At 40.0% G+C, this 20362-nt stretch overlaps 1 protein-coding gene across 2 annotated transcripts in view; it reads right to left on the minus strand.

Annotated features, from left to right (window-relative positions):
- Jupiter (microtubule-associated protein Jupiter) overlaps positions 1-20362 on the minus strand; it is a 192043-nt gene that overhangs the window by 164557 nt on the left and 7124 nt on the right. The window contains exon 2 of one of the 2 annotated variants that reach the window (XM_083119172.1): positions 964-1160. The exons of the other annotated variant lie outside the window; for it this stretch is intronic. Within the exon in view, the coding sequence (XP_082975298.1) occupies positions 964-1085 (122 nt within the window). The 5' untranslated portion in view covers positions 1086-1160. The remainder of the gene's footprint in view (positions 1-963; positions 1161-20362) is intronic. 2 annotated transcript variants of the gene reach the window in all.

The following is a 20362-nucleotide window of genomic DNA, read 5'->3' on the forward strand; positions in this document are numbered from 1 at the left end:
TCGAGACGAGTAAATTTCCCGTCTATGAAAGTGCAATATTGGTTTTATGCAGCGTACAGACTAACGATGCCAACTTGCAATCAAAGGGTCCGGGATCCCACTTCTAACTGTAGGCCTAGTCCCGATTACATTCTATTGGAGCCTAAAATTAGACTTAAACGTTGCCTTTGATTGTGTGTAGTTAATGTTTACTTATTAAGAGATTAAGTAATTCACGTATTTCTCGTAATCGAAGGTTCCGGGTTCGACTCCGGGCGCGAGTTTTTCTTTCTAGGTATCCCTTCATCAATTTCGCCGAATGAGCATTCATCCTCATCGTCGCAATTAGCCAAAAGTGGCACTCACAAAGAAACCACCATGCCGCAACTCGAGCCCGAAATCTTCAGAGTCTAGGAAACTTAAGGCACTTGGCACCAAAGTGGCTCTAGGTAAGCCCAGTATCTTGCCTTTATCTCCGAGATATCACTTGGTCCTGATTGAAGAGCTTTCTCCAATTTAAGCGTCAGACACAATACGAATCCGCTGAAAGAACCATCCTGTCGAGTCGGCTGTAAAGATAATAGTGGTCAAAATGTTAATTGCCATGTTCAGTCACCCCATTTTTCGTAATGTGAAGTTTAAGAATTGAAACAAAATGCCAATAAGCAGGCTCTGGTATCAGTGAAATGTTATTCTTTGCCGCTGATTGTACGTAACTTTATCACGTACACAACTGACGACCGAATGGTTCGGAAGATGATTCTACACAAATTTGGGTTAAGGTCGGGCGAACATGCTGTCTATTACTAAGTTTTCAACGGAGTATCGGTGTCAATCCTTCTATCTTCCGATGTTCTCGAACGGTACAACGAAACTTTCATCAGCATTACACCAAACTGTGACCTCTTCTGACCTGTTAAGAACAAACGGCACCAAATACCACTCCAAGAAATCTACAACTACAAAGCTAAGATAAACTGTCACCTTTTCCCTCTATGCCTATCCAAGTCCCGCATGTCCTGTAGGGAACCTGGGAACGGTGACATCGGAGGGAATTGTCTCGGAGGAGCAGGATTAGGAACGTTCTCGTCCTTCGTCTTCTCCATATTACCACTGACCTCCTGCTATCATGCAAAGGACTGAGTTCACGAATACACCCAATGACCAATCAAGGATCCACACTAGAGAAACAACGAAAGCATCAAATCAGAGCAAATTCAGTTTTCCAAAGATTTTCTACGATGGATAAACCATATCTATGCTGTACACAGAAACTAACAAATAATGCATTTTACACAGATATGGTGGGAAGGGGAATAAGTTACTAAAGATTACTAAACTTATAATGCCTTCATAGTTCTCCCATTAAAAAAGAATCGATTTAGAAGTCGCATTAGAGCTTTAATTAATAAAAAGGTTTTGAGAACATAACTGTGACTGAAAACTGCTTCAACAACTAAAGTTGTTATGTTAACATGTGACCAGCAGTAGTTCTCCAGTCTTCGTTAATATTAAATTGGTGATTTTTTTATCAGTTCACTCAATTATGTTCTCTCTACTGATAATTAATTACAGCACATAAACTTGTACTTTTAAAAAAATAATCTTATTACATCACAGTAATGTGTCAAGACTGATATTCACATTCACTACTGGTAGCCCGAGAACTACACCAGGTGAAGGAATAGTTTGATATAAATCGTGATACAATTCAACACAGACCTGTTTTTCTGTCTGTACATCCCGTCCGCATTTTGCCCACTCCCTAAGGGAGGTGGTGTATGCATTTTTACCATCCAGGAAATTTACCTTCTCAAACTTGTGTAGTCTTCACCTTATCATTTGTATCAGCATGTCAGTCTGATTAAGTAGATATGATGTCAGTTAGCCATTCCGAAACTCTTGGATGTCGACAACCCCTGCACTTGCTCGCTGAGTTTGCATGCGCTGTATTGTACAGGGTGTCCCGGTTAAAAGTAGCCCGGCTCCGATCAACAGTTAGACAAATTTCTTTGAGCCAGGCTACTTTTAACTGGGACACCCAATATATGCATACGTAGAGATCGATCATTTGCTGACTCGAACCCGCGACCTATCGATCTCCCACCTGGCATGCTGGGTGTCACGTTTGTCTTTTGTCGTCCACTATCAATACGTGGTATTTGGCTCTTCAGTGATGTAATTTAGTAGGGATTTCTTGCAGCAACAATTTGGATTCTAGTTAAAATATATGAAACAAAGTTCTGCCACTTTTCATAAACGGGTAAAAAACACATTTCTCATTAATACGCTCAAAAAGCTATAGAAACAATGCAGCAGTGTTGTTTCAACCCAGCCCTCCTGATTCTTCAATACCTTTAGTACATAACTGCATCCACTACATATCCTACAGTGCTACAATAAGTGGGATTAATCGCAGTTTTTGCCTCAGGTTTCGGACATGCATAAGGAATAAATTAGGCATAAGGAAATATCGTAATATGCACAAAACTAAGTTACCCCCTCCCTGAGCCTAATCAACACCCTAACGAAAGTACTGGGGTCTAAAAAATTGAAGAACATTCCATTTCTGCATTCTGTACGGAAATGCGGCAGCATCAATCTTTCTTTCCTAACCCACTGGATTTGTAATGTGACGTGGAAACAAAGGTAATTCATCTGTGTCACTTAATTTGACGCTGCTGCTTATCTTATCCACAAAAATGACCACTATGTTTTAATGCTCAAGCGTATCTCATGCCCTACAAGCGAACGCGGTACTATGATCCCAACAATAACAGTAGCGTTCCAGGCAGATGAAGGTGTTTATTAAGCAGATGCTTATTACGATAGAAATTCCTTATCGTTTGCCTGCATGAGTGACCATGCAAAGTCTTGGATTGTCGGCAGGTGGTTATCAGGGAACGTCCTAGGACTTCCACGACAATGTTTCCTTCGGAGTAGGGGGGGAATCGTAGAACAAGACTACTTGGTCGAGTTGAATCGCTTTTAACTCCTGGCACATTACCATCATTTTAGAGGGAATCATTTAACATTATCAATAATATACTTATATTATACTTGTCTCTGTGATAATGCTGAGAAGATAGCAATAAAGATGTCGCGAATAAAAATATGAACGGTTTTGACTAAACCAGAACCAGGGAAACATGGCTCCAAAAGAATGTAGTGACGTGAAGGTTAAAGATGGGTACAACATAGTGTGCAAATAACTCTAGATTCTGCTATGAAATAAAAAATTATTTCGAGAACGATTTCAACTGAAACACTACAGAGGTTTATCTTCCCCCACGTGCCTGCCAAACTGACATCTTTAGATACAATGTAGTTATAAAGAGACTGTGCAACACGATTCATCATGTACACTTGTGTGAATCCACAATGATGCACATTTTCAGTACTTGTTATAGAGTATTATAGAAAGGGGGATCCTTTCATGAAAGGTTCGATGTATGGCACTCATTTAAATCGACGCCCTCCTAAAAAGGCCAGATAGGAAATACTCGATAAACTATACCGCGCGCTCTCTTTTCGCCACAAATTAACTGCAAAGTTTGACCAGTAAGGGTGAAGGGCAAAGAAATCGTGGTAGTCAGTATATTGCCAATTTCATTGAACTTAACCTAATTATATAATGGCATGCTCTACACCTTGTCTTCATGACAGGATTCGTGAGGAGCAGATCTTCACAATCTCGTCTAGAATTAAATGCCTTCCAGTACCTGCTGGAAGTCTGAAGACTGATGGTAAACGTGTTGTATTTGTCGTGAACAGACTACTGTTAGCAAATATATACCATGTAACCCATTGGAGGCAACCTAACTAACCGATGCTTATAATATGATACTGTTCATTTTTTCATAACTGACATAATTTTCTGCAAATACTACTATGTAATTATCAAGAGATGGTAACCTCTATGGACTTGGCAGTGTGTGAGATCTGTCTGGTTCTCATCACGAGATACATTTTACTGCACAAAAGTGTAAACAATTTATAAATGATCAGGTATATTACCGCTTGCTATCACTTGTCACACATTAAATTTTGGTAAAAATGTATAGTCGTCCCACATTAAATTTTGGTAAAAATTTATAGAATCGTCCACCATAGTCTCGAGCCATTACCAAAATCCTGAATAAGACTAATAGTCTTGGACTCTAGTCTCCTATAGATTTTACAGAGGTTGTTTTATTCTCATTTCAAGGTTTTGATGAAAATCGTCTCGGTACTAGTCCTAATCATGAATACGTATTTTTTGCTATTATTTCTTAATAATTCAACGCATCTTCGAACAGCGCTAGAAGGCTATTCTTGCATCAACTTGTGGGAATTTTGAGAAATAAGGTGCCAAGTACCAAAAGCAAGTCCATTAACGGTTTGCATTATATTTTTTGTTATTTTACGTGAATTTCTAGGTTAATTGCGACTACGAGAATGGTCGATGACTTGATGAAGAAACGTACACAATGGAACAACCATGCATCCCTCGCGATTCGAACATAGAATCCTTGACACATTATTCTAACCCCAGAGAACTTGCTTGCCTTTTAACTAAAAATGGTTATCAATGGTCAACTTTCTCCGTGTGTGGTGATCGCATGCGCAGAACCAAGATTCTGAAAGTCTAGATCACTGTTCCATGAGAATCTACATCTGCTTCCGCACTAGCACGTCAGGCAGGCCTGTCCATTATACTTATTTGGTCCGCTCGGATTCTCCACCTGCGAATTCTGCTCCTACATATCAGTTATAGTGTGCAAAAGGAATCTGTCAGTACACATGGCAGCGTTCTGATGCCTGGGAATGGAAAGGTGCAGGAACACACGCTAGACAAAAATAAGCTATTCAAGGAAACGGGCTGGCGTGCATGAGAAAGTCGAAAAACTTGTGTCAGTGCTTAACTGCCGCAGATCATTTGTCTTTGTTTTGCGTTTAACTTAGATCATGTGGCACTGCTGTCCAAAATTTTCCAAGAAAACGAAACACGATTTTTACCAACCTTAACAAGTTACAAATATTAATACAAGTTCCGAGTTTTAGCATAGTTCACATAAACAATATGTCGAAGGTTTGGGGTTAGAATTCTGGTCTGAGCATGATAGTTCCTTCTTCCTTCATCAATTTCATCTAATCGTCATTCCTCAACGTCGCGATTGGCCTATGCGGACAGCGACGTAAAGAACAAAAATACATATTCAAAGCATAGGAACCGACCTCCGTTACGCAGTGGTTAGCGGAGCGCGCTACGACATCACGAAATCCCGGTTCGAATCCCGGTCTGGGCATGTGTATTTTTTGTGAGTGTCCATCAATTTCATCATATCACTTATTCCATATTCGCGATTAGCCAAAAGTGAAAGAAAAGCGAGGCAAAATAAATCAATCAAAACGTGGGAAACTATGTATGTTCTCTAGTTACCGTAGCATGTTTATTAGTGCGTTACTAAGAAGTGCAAAAATATTAAGAGGACGATTAACATCTCAGGAAAATACCATATTAACATCTTGTCATCGTCCCGCAAGTGCGGTTTTTTCAATCATCAAGAAAACATCTGCTTATAATTTGGGGAAATGAAGTAGCGGTGGTATGGAGAGTGTGTGACGAGGTCTCTCGTTTTCAGTCTGTGAGGACAATTCTTGCAAGTATGTAAATATACAAGTAATACATACAGCGTATCGCCGCACGCGTTGTCAGAGTATATAGGCCATTAAGATGGCTACGAGGGACAGTATCGCACCAAGTTGGCATTTATTTCAATAATGTCGAAATGCGAACTGCTAGTAAAAAAAACGACAATGGCAAAATAGAGCATGAATTTCTCCCCATGTTGCAAATGGAAGCGGTTTTTTAAGTTGATTATTAAGCCAGATACGATCTGTGAAACATAAATAATGAATACGGGATCCCACATATTCCTTATAGAGAGGCAACTTCAACTTCAAATTTAGTCTAATCAAATGGACATTTCGACTTTTCCAACCGCGAATAAAATCCTGAGTCTGTTCTCTTTCCGTTCATATGTTTTTCTATGCCATCGAAGTTTAATATTCCCAAGAGAACAAGTAAAATAATACTCCCTTAAGCGTAATGCTAAGTTTTCTCTTCCTCCTATGACCATCCAACGCCATACCTCTCTTTCCCCAGCACGCCGCGGAGAAAGGTCGGTGGGAGAGAGAAGTTTAGGGTCCTCGTGTCTGGAAACGGTTCCTCCTGCCCTTATTTCTTTCTTTTTTAACGTCTTGTTTCCATGCCACAAAATTTTATTCTGAATGTAAGCAATTACTAATGAATTAACTTTGTAATTACGATAAACTAAACATACGCCCTATCAACATGTTGTTGATGTCCACTTCGTGCGTATGAAGTCTCGTCTCGATTTTAAAAAAATGGCCTCGTCTCACTACCATTCCTAATTTGAGGTTTCGCCTGAATTAAACTAATCAGACACTAGCAAGAGTGGTCTTCTAGAATTTCCGGAAACTTTCACCATAGGAGAACCATGGAATTCCAACAGTATTCCACAATTTCCCGCGGCTGGTCAAGCAACATTAGCCTGAAAGGGAACTCAGGTGGTATGCGAAAGTTCAAACACTCGAGTCCACCCAGCCGTGCAAGACAAAAATTGTTGTCCCTGTCCGTGTGCTGGACATCTGCTGAAAGTAGAATAGTAAACCGTGCTATAAGGAAAAAATGCTCTCGCACCTTGAGCGAATGTTTTTTCTAGGTAAAACAAACATATTGAACATGCAGTCTTTTTTCACCTTCCATTCCATACGTTGGCCTATATTGCCGCATGTCGCTTTGTCTGAGAAGGTCAATGCCATGATCAAAATTATGTACAGAAGGCAGACTCGTGTTATTTTTTTTAAAAAAATAGACCGGAATAAAAATACTTCTGCAAAATAAATGTCACATCGCTTGGGTTACTGAAGCATTAAACCCGTCTCTATAGCTCATAATAACGAAAATCCAGACACTAAGGGAGAATTCACACCCAAGCGACGAGCGGCATGTCACTTGAGGATTTCACCAATTGAACGCAGACTTGTGCGACCTGCATTGTGAAACGTTGCTGCTCATTTGCCAGTTCCCAAGCGGAATGTGTCGCGTGTCGCTTCGGTCTGAAATCTCCCTAAGAGACAGTGACAAAAAAACTATGCATCCTCAATTATGTCGATTCTTGTATAGTGTCCATACGCTTAGCATTTGTCTGCATATCTTTTGTTGGGCATTTCGTGACGCTGGGTACGTAATTTGGTGATGAGTAGATAAATTGGTGATTGTCTGGATATCTTACATCTTTAGGAACACAACAATCTGAAGAATTCACAATCAGGCACCGTTTTCGAGTAATCACACTTCTAAATAGCACTATGTTTTGAAGAACTACAAATTTCGAAGAAATACTTAAATTCACTGCAATACCGTAGGGTATGTGCTAAAACGGTCTCAGATTTATAAACAAGTCGTCACTTGGACAAATAATACTAATCTTTATGAGCAGAATGGCGTGATAACAGTTTGGAACTAATGGAATTTTAAAGTCTTTCGAGGTTTACAATACACGTGCGCAACAATACACCTCTAAGCTTTGTGGATAATTATTTTGTTCCATAAAACAGATTGCTGAGTCGCAAATGAAAAGTGGACAGGACTATACAAGTGCTAACTTAGCCACAACGTGCCGTCTCACAAAGACGATATGTTATACTATGACAGAAATTAGAAAAATTATCACCATATATACTTTACCCTGCAAGTTTAAATATGGGGCTGCCAGCCTCCGTAGCAGAGTGCTCAGCAGAGCGCGCTACGACGCCAGGGGTCCCGGGTTCGAATTCCGGCATAGTTGTTCTTTGTCAGTGTCCCTTCATAATATCATCACTCATCCTCATCTTCAGGATTAGCCAATGTGGCAGAAATGAGAAGTAAAATAAACCAATCAATAAATATGAGGTTGTCAGATTTCAATACAGCAGCTTCTAGGAATGGTATCGAGAAGAGACAAGAATGGCAGCCGAGCTAGGTGGCAGAACAGCCTCAGGCTTACACCTCGCCCACGCAAATAATGAATTTGAAATCTTTAATGACTGGTGAAATCATATGACACTCCACTTTGGCTGGTGACAGTCCGTTGCTCCGCCAATGACTCAACACAATCTTTACAGATCCCCTGGTGACTACTATTCAGGAACGTTCTCAAGACTCTGCCTTATGCTCCGAAGAAATAGCAAACGTGAGCCGACTCCAGCAAGAAAACCTTACGCGTTCAGAGCTCTGGCAAAGCTCGAAATGAACGCACAACCCAGATTATTAATGCAATTTTAAAAGGCGAGCCGACCGTTACTTCGAAATTAAGAATGGGACTCAGTAAAGACAATAATTTATTCAAAGTGACGGTCGGAAATTACGAGGTCAGCTGATCTTTTCACCTTGTGGAGGAAAACCGACAATTTCGGTCCAAAATTCCTCTTCGGAGGCTTCAAGTCAATACAAACGGAGTCACGATTCGAAGGGAAGCCTCTTGGGGGGAAAGGCTCAATGTAGGGCGCCGTGACTCCCATTCATCCGCACAGACATCTTGGGAAGTCAGAGGGGAAAAAGTTAATTCCAACCGATGCCACCCTTCCACCTCTTTTTCTCATCGCCCTTCTCCTGTGTATCTTCTGAACTAGAACCGTCAGATATTATCACTTCTGGAGCTGCAACTTCTCCAAGGTGCAAGCGAGAAATACTCTTCCGAACGAATAAAAAAGTTGTTACGATAACTGCTCCAGATAAGAATCGAAACGTGAAACAAGATCAGCAAATGTTCGATTTCAGATATGGATCAGGTTCCTCAAGAACATCGAACGCACGCAATTACAATACTGGCCACATCATCTACAGAGGAAATACTTGCAAGTGTCCTAAATCATTCAAGTTTGGACTTTCGTGTTACAACTTCGCTAAGCAGGTCCAGAGACAGTTAACGCAGGAAAAGAACTGTCACAAATCAGTCTCTCTAAAAGATACAGAACTGTGACGTAGATGCGATCTGGAGCAAGCGATTGGACATACGATAAGTACAAGTATGTTTGCAAGCTTTGTTTCATGTCCACTATATGCGTTTGCATTTTTCTTACGGCGTTCGAGACGCTCCGGTGGAGAGATTGTGAGATCGCCACTGTATTCGACTTCATACTCAGGAAAACTAACACCTGGACTTACACTTCGAAGTGGAGTCTGAACCACTGGAATGTGCCCTCACTGGGAATAGAACAAAGGAACCTTCGGTTGCAAAGTAACATTAGCCACTATGCTATTGAAAAGCGCAGGACTAAAACAGGGACGCTGTTTTCGAAGATCTTCATGGCTGTCCGTTCATTTTGAAATGCCAGAAAACAGTGTCTGTGGAAAGGGGTGGGGGTACCAGAGGAGTCGAGGCGAGACAGTCCTCTGTCAATTCGAGTTGAGACTTTGGTATGATATTGGAAAAATGTGCATAAGGCAAATTTACTTTATTATGCGACACCTTCAGATATACCAAGCGGATATCTAGCAGATTAGTTACGGATAACTCATGTATTTTGCTTGTAGTTATTGAAGTCAATCCATTAGTGGCAGTTGTCAACGTGTGCTGCGTGGTTATATACATTCATGATAAAATTTCGTTAAGGGTTCGTAGCGTCGTAACGAGGTGACAGACAAATGTTACTGAGATTTTTTTTCTTTCTTTCTACACGCTGTGAAAGTTTGTGCGGTGACACATGTTAGATATTTACACATATATTTTGATATTCCAGACAAGAACGAGACAGACATTTACAACTGGGACAAGACCGAGAATATTACAGACATCCTCAAACACGAGACGACTCTGCCAAGTTTTATATCGCCGAGCTATTGTCCCTACTGTTGGGATGTCATTATTTTTCTCCTTTCAAAATGAGTCCAACTACATTTACTTTGGTATAGGCTAGATGTTATTACGTTAATTCTGACAGTTTGGTTTCCCATATTTCTTTCATCGTATTGGAGAGTGCATCTACGTTATTGTTACTGTCCTGTACCACAATCTTAGGAGCCACAGAAAGTCCTAAGGATCTCCGAAAGCTGTCAACGTCATTATGCCTCCGTGTCAAAGACATCACGATCTTTTAAAAATATTACCAACAGATTGGCACGACCACTTCCAATCAGGCACGATTTCTTTCTTTTAGACACGTTACTAGTAATTTCTGGCTGTGCCAGACGGAACAAAATTTCTCTCGCAACACAAGGGGATTATTTTCAAATTTTGGATCCGGAGATAGTCTTGTCAACACGCAATTACACTGGCGATGGAGGAAACAGCTTCGACGATGTTTTTTTCTAACCACAATTGTCACTCTTGACCTTCGTATGTAGGCCTATTCGAAGCCAATTTAATAGATTGATTTGGTGTTTTACGTCCACTTTATGCACAGGAAGGCTAATCGAGTCTGGACCTACAGTTTAAAGTGGGATCCGAACCACTATGTGCCTCCACCGGGTATCGAACCCAGGACCCCTTGATTACAAGGCAACGACGATCCGCCATCGGGGAGGCCCCCAAGCCAATTTAATGTCATAAGAAACAAGTACTGTATTTAATAACCTGCAGTAGAAGTTGATTCATATTATCAGTTCTACGCCACGTACTTATACATCTAGACTAATCCCAATTAATGATAATCACACTCATTGAGTAGATTTGATTCTAATTTTTGCTATTTAGCGTTGATTTTCTTTCACTATTGGCTAATCGCGACGAAAAAGGTGAGTAACATGATGAAATTGATGAAGGAACACTCATAGACCAGGATTCAAACCCAGGACACCTGATGTCGTGCTAATCACTTCGCCACGGAGATAGGCTCTCATAGAGTAGATGCTTTTCAAAAAAATCTTATTCAGCCTTGCTAGCTGCCGTACGCTTTCTGTCTTTATGGCGACAACATTGCCGTTGGTAAATAAATTAGTAGCACGCAGATAGTAACAGCTACTGCCACGGGATGGCAGCACAGTACAATTCCCCTCATTGAACGGTGAAATAAAAGAACGAAAAGCATTAAGGAACAAATCCCTTGCCAGACGGATTAATTACTAGCGAAAGAAGTTCCAAGAAAAACTCATACGAGGGGGGTAGAAGGCGAACACATGTAAATATTAAAATGGAATGGGAGTTGGGTGGTGACACGACACCTATTTGCTTCCAATCAAATTTTGTATCTACTGTATGTCATCAATTGGCATGGGGTAACAGATTTGACTGGGACCACAAAACTACTTTTTATACACTTTACACTTTTTCAACAGTTGAGAAAAGTATTCTGAGAACTTCATACATTTGAAAAAAACATAGGCGAGCCATGAGACTAGAAAACTGAAACGGTCTGATGTTCTATACATTATTTTTTTTTTGGACACAGGATAATAATTTATTACCAATAAATTTGAAATCAATTTTTGTAGCCATTCGAAAACTATGACCCATACCAAAAATGTATCCTAAAAAAATTCTGGAATTAGCAAATTTATCCAACAAGGCGTCGCTCGACTCTCTCTCTGTTTAAAATTCTCAAGGACTCCCACCAACGCACTCCCTTTTGGAGACACCACACATTTTCAAAGTACCAACATTCGACTTGTCCTGTCCATTTTTTTCATGGTGTGGCAGAGATTTTTTTTTTTTTTTTAGATTTGTTACGTTTTGAAAATATCAATCTGCTTTGAAGTTATAATTTTCTTGAAACCATAGAGCAATTTTGGCACACCAATTTCGAGAGGCATTCAACAAATAAAAAAGGTTTCTTCCAAAAACTGATTGGAATTCAGGAACATCAAATGGAGTGTCACTCAACTTACTTGACCTACTAGCAATGCTTCTTTGAGCCGTTGATTACTCCTGTAATGTATCATTACCGAACTAGCATGTTGCCAAATTACAGACTCTTTCTGTATATTGATGTTAATGGATATGAAAAGAAAACCCTGCATGTTGACACGCACCTACACTGGTCCTCTAGGGCTTAGGTCTGGTTACTAAGTTACCCTGGATCGGACTTCTCAGTTAGCTTAATTGGGTAACTAAATTGTAGCCCTTGACTTGGTCACTGGTGTCGGATTTTATACCTTGATTAAGTTTTTTAGTAATGAAAAGGTATGGAACTTTCTTCCAATAAAGACGGGTTTATTATCAATAATGCACAATGTACAATGATACTTAATCCATGGCAATCTTAGATTTAGGTTAACTGACGCAGATTTGATGACAAATCTGAAACTGGTAACCCTTTCAAGATTATTCACAATCGCTTTGGTATCGCAAGCAACTATAGACGAAGCATCAGGTTATGAAAAACTAGCCCAAGCAAATTGCAGCGTCCGAAGACCGGGTAGTTCTCCCTACAAGGTAAACTTGTGATACCAGCAATAGGGTAAGAAAGCCGAAATATACAGGAAACCGGCTTCCTTTTATACTACACAGTTATTTACAAAAAACCAAGGAAACTTGGTCAATATTTACATGTAACTATGGATTTACATAATTACAGCATGCAATTTAGAATTTTACAACATTTACATAAAATAATCAAAGTTGTAAATAACATACCTTCCTAATATATTTTTCAAATGCCAAAAACGTTTACATAATTATTAATGTTGTTGTTTTTTAGAAACGTAGATTAATTCTCGAACATTCTTAATCTTGTGCAAGCCACAGATAATGTAAGCTCGCGCAGATGTTGATTTCCTGCTTTACAAATGGTAACATGAACTAATTCGACTGGGGCGACACAATGTTCCATATTGTGAGATTTACCTGGTGGTACTTTTGCATGAGAAAATAGGTTTCTGTAGTAAAGAGAATATGTTTGAGGTCAGGGTGGGGGGGGGGCAACCTTGAGTCAGTGCAAGACAGCAAATGAAGTAAAATTTTGACAACTGACTACTAAAAATGCATAAACTTTTGCCACAAAGGCAGATTCTCATTGCCATACATGCATACACTAAGTGTGTGTGTGTGTGTGTGTGTGTGTGCTCGTTTAAGACAAAACACTAGCCCAGTCCAGATAATTATTCTGTTACCGTTACTTCATTCTAGATTACGTATAACTTGTATAACATGTTCCATGTGTGAACTACAAGCAGGCACTTTTCTTTTACTTATTGTCACATATGATTTAAGTAGGCTCCAGTGGCATATTCTGAAAATTCTGCAACAAGTTTTACTTATTGTATATATTTCTTATACACGCCATCAAGATTAATTAGATATAATAGAAATAAAACACCAATGATAGTAAAGCAAAAACAGATGTCCGACAACTTCAAATTTTCTGTCAAATTATATATATATGAAAAGAGTTGGAAGGGAGAATTTTACATGTTAACACTAGAACGGCGAAAGCGGTCATTTTGACTGCTGTTGAATTTCAAATTGCTGTTATGACGTTAATATCTCTTCGAATCATCTGAAATTCCTTGACTTTTGTTCTTTTTACGTTGAGAATATATTTTTGATTTACATTTTTTAAAAAAAAAGTATGTAGTTATTCATCGAAACACCACCAACCGCGGGAGCGGTCAAAATGACCACTGTGCATCACGCTCCATTTTTTTATGTAAAGGTAAACAGAAAAATACAAACCTCCTTTCGGGAGATGTATCACAAAACTCACCTTCAAGCTACTGCCACCTGGTGTGTCATTTATTAGATTCATCACTAGGTGGCAGCAGCTTACAGGTGAATGATCAATCTCTTTGTTTGAGCCGAACAGGGAGTTGCAAAACTATGCAAGCACTGTCTTTGTTTATCGTCTGTTCTTGATATTTGTTTCTCGCACACGTGAGTGATTACTGTCCTCTAAAAATGGCTGAACGTGGACTATAAGCTGAAGATATATCAAAGTATTTAGACTCAATTCAGGACATGGATGCTGACAATTCCGATGGAAGTGAAAGTGAAGAGGATCCAGATTTTGTTCCACTAGAACAAGACTTTGAATCGAACCATTCGTCAGAAGATGAAGGAAACGAAGCAGCACCTGTCTCTACAGTTCAACGGGGAGCAAAAAGAAAATCCACAATGTCTCCAGGTGTCTCCTTTTCTATCTGGAATGAAATACAGTGCTAAAGATGGAAGCAAATGGACTGTAATTGATGCCGATGTAAATATGAATGTTCCTGGTAGGCGTCCAGCACATAATGTTTAACAAGAAAAAAGTAGCCCGTCAGGATTTGCTAAACGAAATATCCTTGAAGGAAAGGTTTCAAGTGCATGGCGTCTTTTTGTGAATGAGAGGATGCTTCGTCACATAAAATCCTGCACTAAAGAAGAAGCTCATCGTCAAACTGGAGGAAATGACAGGTCTGTTACATTACAGGTACTGGATTCATTTATCCAATTTTGTATGCTCGCGGAACACATTGTGTGAAAAGTCTTGAATTAGACAGTTTGTGGGACAGTATTGGGCACCACCATTTTTTCGTGAAACCATGGCTAAGGACAGATTTCGTGAAATGATGCGATATCTGCGCTTTGATCATAAAACAAGGTCCGAACGCGTAAAAAGTGACAAGTTTGCGCATGTGTCCGAAATATCGAATTGTTTCATTGAAAATTGTGGCAGAAATTACATACCAGGAGCATACATCACTGTATATGAACAGCTCTTACCTACAGAAGTTAGGTGTAGATTGTGCAATATTGGCAAATAAACAAGACAAGTTCGGCATTCAATTCTGGCTTGCAGTTGATGTCGACAGTAAGTACCTGATAAATGGTTTCCCTTATTTGGGTAAACATGAAGATCGCCCAGCAGATCAGCCTGTTGCAAAATATGTTGTACTTTGCTTGATGGAACCCTTTGTTGGAAAAGGAAGAAATGTCACAACAGATAATTACTTTACGTCAAGGAAACTCGCTGAAACCCTGAAAGCTAAGAACACTACCTTGGTAGGAACAATAAGACGTTCAAGAAAAGAAGTGCCTCAGCAGGTAAAATCATCTCGTCTAGAACAGTATTCTACAGTTCTTCTGAGTAGTGCTGACAGCACACTCACTGTGTACCAAGGAAAAAGAAACAAAAACGTTCTAATTCTCAGTTCCATGCATTCAAACATGTGTATTGGTGGTGGTGTAAAGAAACTCCCTGAAACTGCCAGCTTTTACAACAGCACAAAGTTTGGTGTAGATGTAGTCGATCAGATGGCTCGTAAATTTTCCGTAAAAGTAGCATCGCGAAGATGGCCAGTTCATGTATTCTACAACATTTTGGACCTAGCCACTCTCAATGCATATATTTTGTACAAGAATACAACTGGCGAAAATTTTGGTCGTCACTTGTTCCTGATGAAACTTTCTGAAGAACTCCGAGAAGGAAGCAACAGAATCCCACAGACCAATCTACAGATTGTCTCCTATAAGCCTCCGGGAAAACGACAGCGTCGACAGTGCCAAACATCCAAATGCAGAAACAAGACAGGAGAGACTTATGTGAGCAGTGGAAAAACAGTATGTGGAAAATGTGTAAAAATTGTTAAAAAATACTGCACCAATTGCATTGCAGATGATGCCAAATAAGTAAATTTGACCTCTGTCGCGGTTCTACAAAGCATTCCCTGACATTCGCTACGAGACTAGGCTGCAAGCGGCCCGGTGTCAGCGATTGTCTTTCCCGGTGAACGGGTCAACGACAGAAGCACGCTACAGTCTGTTTTTTTACGCTCTCATTCCCTTTCTGTTGACGTTGCAGACTGACGCCAGTATAATCCTCCCTCGGAAGTTGTGTTGTGTCCGTGTGTTGAAGATTATGGCTTAATATGGCACCACAAAAGTTTACATTACAACAAAGGATTTATCTTGTCGAGTGTTACTTCGGAAAGAGGAATTGTGGAAAAGTGCGACGACGTTTTGCAACGAAATTTCCTGGTGTTCCCGTTCCACATAGGACCACTATATGAAACCTCGTAAAAAAGTTTAGAGTAACAGTAACAGCCTTGAATAATGAAGTGTGGAAAACGGACGGTTCTGGCCTCTCTGGCAGGTTCCACTCAGAAATGATACCGCTAGAGGCGCTGGTGTCGGTACAAGTGCATAGCATTCGTCTGCTTATAATGGAAGTGAATGGAGTTTTTGCTGCAACGTCGGATTCTTTTCCTTGCAACATTTCTTTGTATCAGAAAATTATGATAATTGATACAGTAGTCGCGAAAATATTAAAGAAAATTCTGAACCGTCGATCATGACCTGTCCTTGAGTTTTTTATTAATAATACGGAAGAAAACATAGGTATGGATTGTTACTCGTAACACCAGGTATGCCGGTTAATAATTCTTAATTGATCCGAAAGAAAACAAGTGTATCTGGGGAGAAAGGTAACAAAGTATGCGCCATCGCTAGCTATACATTTTGCCCATCTATCCGTCAAATTGTGGATGCCCTACCAGAAAAATCGTTCACATTTTGAGGTGATCCATCTTCGTAATTGTTGAAGTATTGCTGGGAAAGTGAGTGAGACATCGATGAAAACAAGTGGTAGTCCGAAGGAGCTACGTCTGGTGCATATGGCGGGTGGAACAAGAATTCCCAGCCAAGTGCAGAAATGGTGTCTCTGACGCCTTTCGCTGTGTGTGATGAGGCGTTGTCGTGCTGCAAAATCACCTTTCCGTGTCTTGTCGCCCAATCTGGATCTTTCCCATGGCATGAAGACGATCAGATATGGTTTGGCGACCAACATTTAACTTCTCTGCCAGTTGTTGTTGCATTTGCGTATCGTCTTCGTTCAACAGTGCTTGCAATTCGGCGTCTTGGATTTTTTTCGGCTGGCCCGGGCGATCTTTGTCTTTCAGGTCGAAATCACCACTTTGGAATCGTCGAAACCAATGCACACACGCGTCTTGCGTTAGGACATTGTCACCGTACGTTTCCACAAGGATACGATGGCGTTATGTTGCTCAAGTGTTGCGTACCACACCGTCCACAATTTCACGTACCATCCAGAGATAGAGAAAGCTTGGTACATACTCTAGACGGCCGGGTTCTGGACGGCGGCGGTCAACATCTGCAAGAGATGACCAGTTTTTGCGCCTTAAGGTTCTCCGTAATCGCCACATGACTGCAGTTGAAGTCAGAAATCTGCTTGAACAAGTGAGAGGTGTGAATGTCAGCAAGTGGACTGTGAGAAGAAGGTTGCATGATGCCAAACTCTTATCCAGGAGACCTGCTACTGGCCCAGAACTGACAAGAAAACATCGAAAGGATCGATTGCGTTTTGCAAGACACCATAGTGACTGGAATGACGAGCAGTTCTCTTCTCTGATGAGTCTCGATTTAGCCTTAGATCTCCAGATGGAAGAGAAAAGGTTTGGATGAAGACAGGAGAAAGGAATTTACCGTGCACATTTTCGTCAAGGACAGCATTCAACGGTGGATCTGTGATGGTTTGGGCAGGGATATGCTCGACTGCACGAACAGACCTGGTTCTTGTGGATGGTGGATCACTCACGGCACACAGCTACATTGAAGAAATCCTTGGAGATCATGTTATTCCCATTGCTCACTACATTGGTGAGAATTTCATGCTCACGCATGACAAAGCACGTCCTCATGTAGCACAATGTGTCAATTGTTACCTGAATGATGTTGGAATTGAAGTTATGCAGTGGCCAGCACGTAGTCCAGATTTCAACCCTATCGAGCACGTTTGGGACATTTTAGGGAGAAATGTTCGCCATCGTGCCCCCCCCCCTCCCGAGACCCTGCAAGAGCTGCGAGAAGTCCTCAGACAGGAATGGGAGCGAATCAACCAGCAGGACATCGCTACCATCATAAGGAGTATGCCTCACAGGATGCATGCTGTAATTGATGCCAGAGGGAACAACACACGTTATTGAATATGATCGGAATAGTAAAAAAAATCTCGTGAAGTGCTACAGGGAGTCAGAAGAATATGCCTGAGATCGAAGTGGAAGAAAAATTTCACAAAATCATGAGAAATGTTCAGTGTGCACAATGACTCTACAGTTTACGTTACGTTACATTACGTTATTTATAGCGAGTTGGTTAAAGAAATTACTCTTTCTGTGTTAGAAATATTGTAGCAAGAAGAAAATACACAATTTTCTGCAAAACTTATAATTACAAGCATGTCATAAATAGTTTGGATTAAATATATCACCTTGTCTGTAAAATTTTCAAGTGTTGCGTTTTTTTTGCACCTCAGTGTATGTTGTCATCGTATCGGGAACCAGTTTCTTGGGTGGTTTTCCACACTACGTTATTCAAGGCGCTGTAGTAACAGGGTCAGTTTGAATAAAAGTGGAAAGAAAAATGGGGTAATCTAAAAATAAAGTATACAAAGACAATCCGCACACCATCCGTGAGTTAAAAGAGAGTATTGTACGAGAAATCGGGAGTATTACAGTAGACGAACTGACACGTGTAAATGCCAATTTCCTTCGGAGATGCCAGGAATGTGTTGCAGCAGAGGGACATCATTTTTAACACCTTCTGTAGTCAAGGTTAGTACACAATATGAAAACTGTAATTTTAATAGCCGACTCTAGCGACTGTCGCGGACCCCGTTCACAGGGAAAGACAAGCGCTGCTGCCGGGCCGCTTGCCGCCGAGTCTCGTAGCAAATGCCAAATAATAATGCTCTGTAATTATAAAACAAAGGCCGTGGTTTTAGTGTTAATAGACAGTTAAGCGACTTTGTGCTACTCATTTACACTTAGCTTAACAGACAACTTTCTATTTGTTTTAGACCCTTCGATGGAGATGATAATCCCCTGCACTCTCTCCTTAATGCCTTCATGTAGCAAACAAAATGGATAGACAAATTACATGTAACAATGTCCGTACATGATCAAATGAACCTCAAACAATGCATTGAATGGCCCACATACGGAAGTGATGTCTGAGTATACATCATGGTTCTCTTGTATTCAAGGGTAGCATGCAAGAGTCCTTACTTAGGAATGGTCCCAAATATGCATTTCAAGCCAGAATCTTGCCAATCAGATCATGTGGTACAAAAACTGATTCAACAGTAAAAATTTAAATTAAATTAAAGTACTCAATTCTTATCAGCTTGGTCGTGCAGATAGTGAATATGGAAACGAAAATTAGCTCTAATTTTCATCTTCAGGGTTCTCACGTGAACTTGAAATGTATTTTCCCTCAGTTTTCCAGAATCTTCAATTTTTTTCCAGAGTAGTCAATACACAGTGCAGTATTGTTTATTTTTTTTTTACAATAGCCTCCATTTCCCCTTATAGCCATAACATCACCCCTTATTATTATTAGATGAGATGGAGTAGCTGATTGATTGATTTAAAATTTTTGGGTTCTTTGGCCTTTGTGGCCATTTTGCACCCTTCTAAGTACACAGGGAAAATCCCCTTATCTAAAATTTAAAAAATAAAAAAGGGGTGCAAAGAGACCTTTCAGAAAGGTTAAAAATGCAAGTTCTAAAGGAACTTCCACAGGACAAAGACGAAATTTTAAAACGGCAAGGATAGTCTAGAAACTTCCAAAGAAACAGTGTAAAAGGCTCGCTCTTCTCAAAAAAGATAAAAACATTTGGTAAAACACTGTCAACATCTCCCAACATGGACGGATGATAAATCGTTGTGAAAGTTAAAACTCTGTCCAAGGAAATTAAAATCAGAACATGCGAGAAGAATGTGCCGAACACTTAATACAACATTACAGGTACAGCACAGCGGAGGATCCAACCCTTGCAGCAGCAAATTGGCAATGTGTGAGATGGCTGTGTCAGATTCAAAGCAGAGTTAAAATTACTTTTTCTAGGCGAGAGAACAAGAACAATGTGAATGAGAAGGTCGCCATCTGCATCAGCAGACTTGGCGGTAGCACCAGCTCCTTCATTCCCCTTGATGCCTACATGACTGGGGGCCCAGCAGAAGCAAACTAATTGTTACTCTATTGGTATGGGCATATCTGATCAATAATATTACTGATAATTTTAGCCATTTTTTTATTACTTTTATGAATAAACAAATACAATTTGTATATCATGGTTTTGTGAAGTAAATGTCTAAATAAGCAGTTCATTATTAAAGTAAATTACATTGAATCACTTGGTTACATACATTAATTGAGGAGGTGAATGAATATTCTGCAAGAATCATTTGCAATTTTGTATTGGCTTAGTTATCGGAATCAGTAAATTTTATATCAGTAGTTTATCAGTACTGGGAAATACTTCATATCAGTTCACTTTCTGAAATCAAACTAAATGAAGAATCCCTGTGTACATATAATTAAGGACTATGGTTACAGATATTTGAGAGTTAATACCTTTTCTAAAAATAACATTCCAAACACACCACATACAGAACAAATAT

Source organism: Lepisma saccharinum, chromosome 3 (assembly GCF_977018435.1).
Source record: "Lepisma saccharinum chromosome 3, izLepSacc3.1, whole genome shotgun sequence".
Lineage (NCBI taxonomy): Eukaryota > Metazoa > Arthropoda > Insecta > Zygentoma > Lepismatidae > Lepisma > Lepisma saccharinum.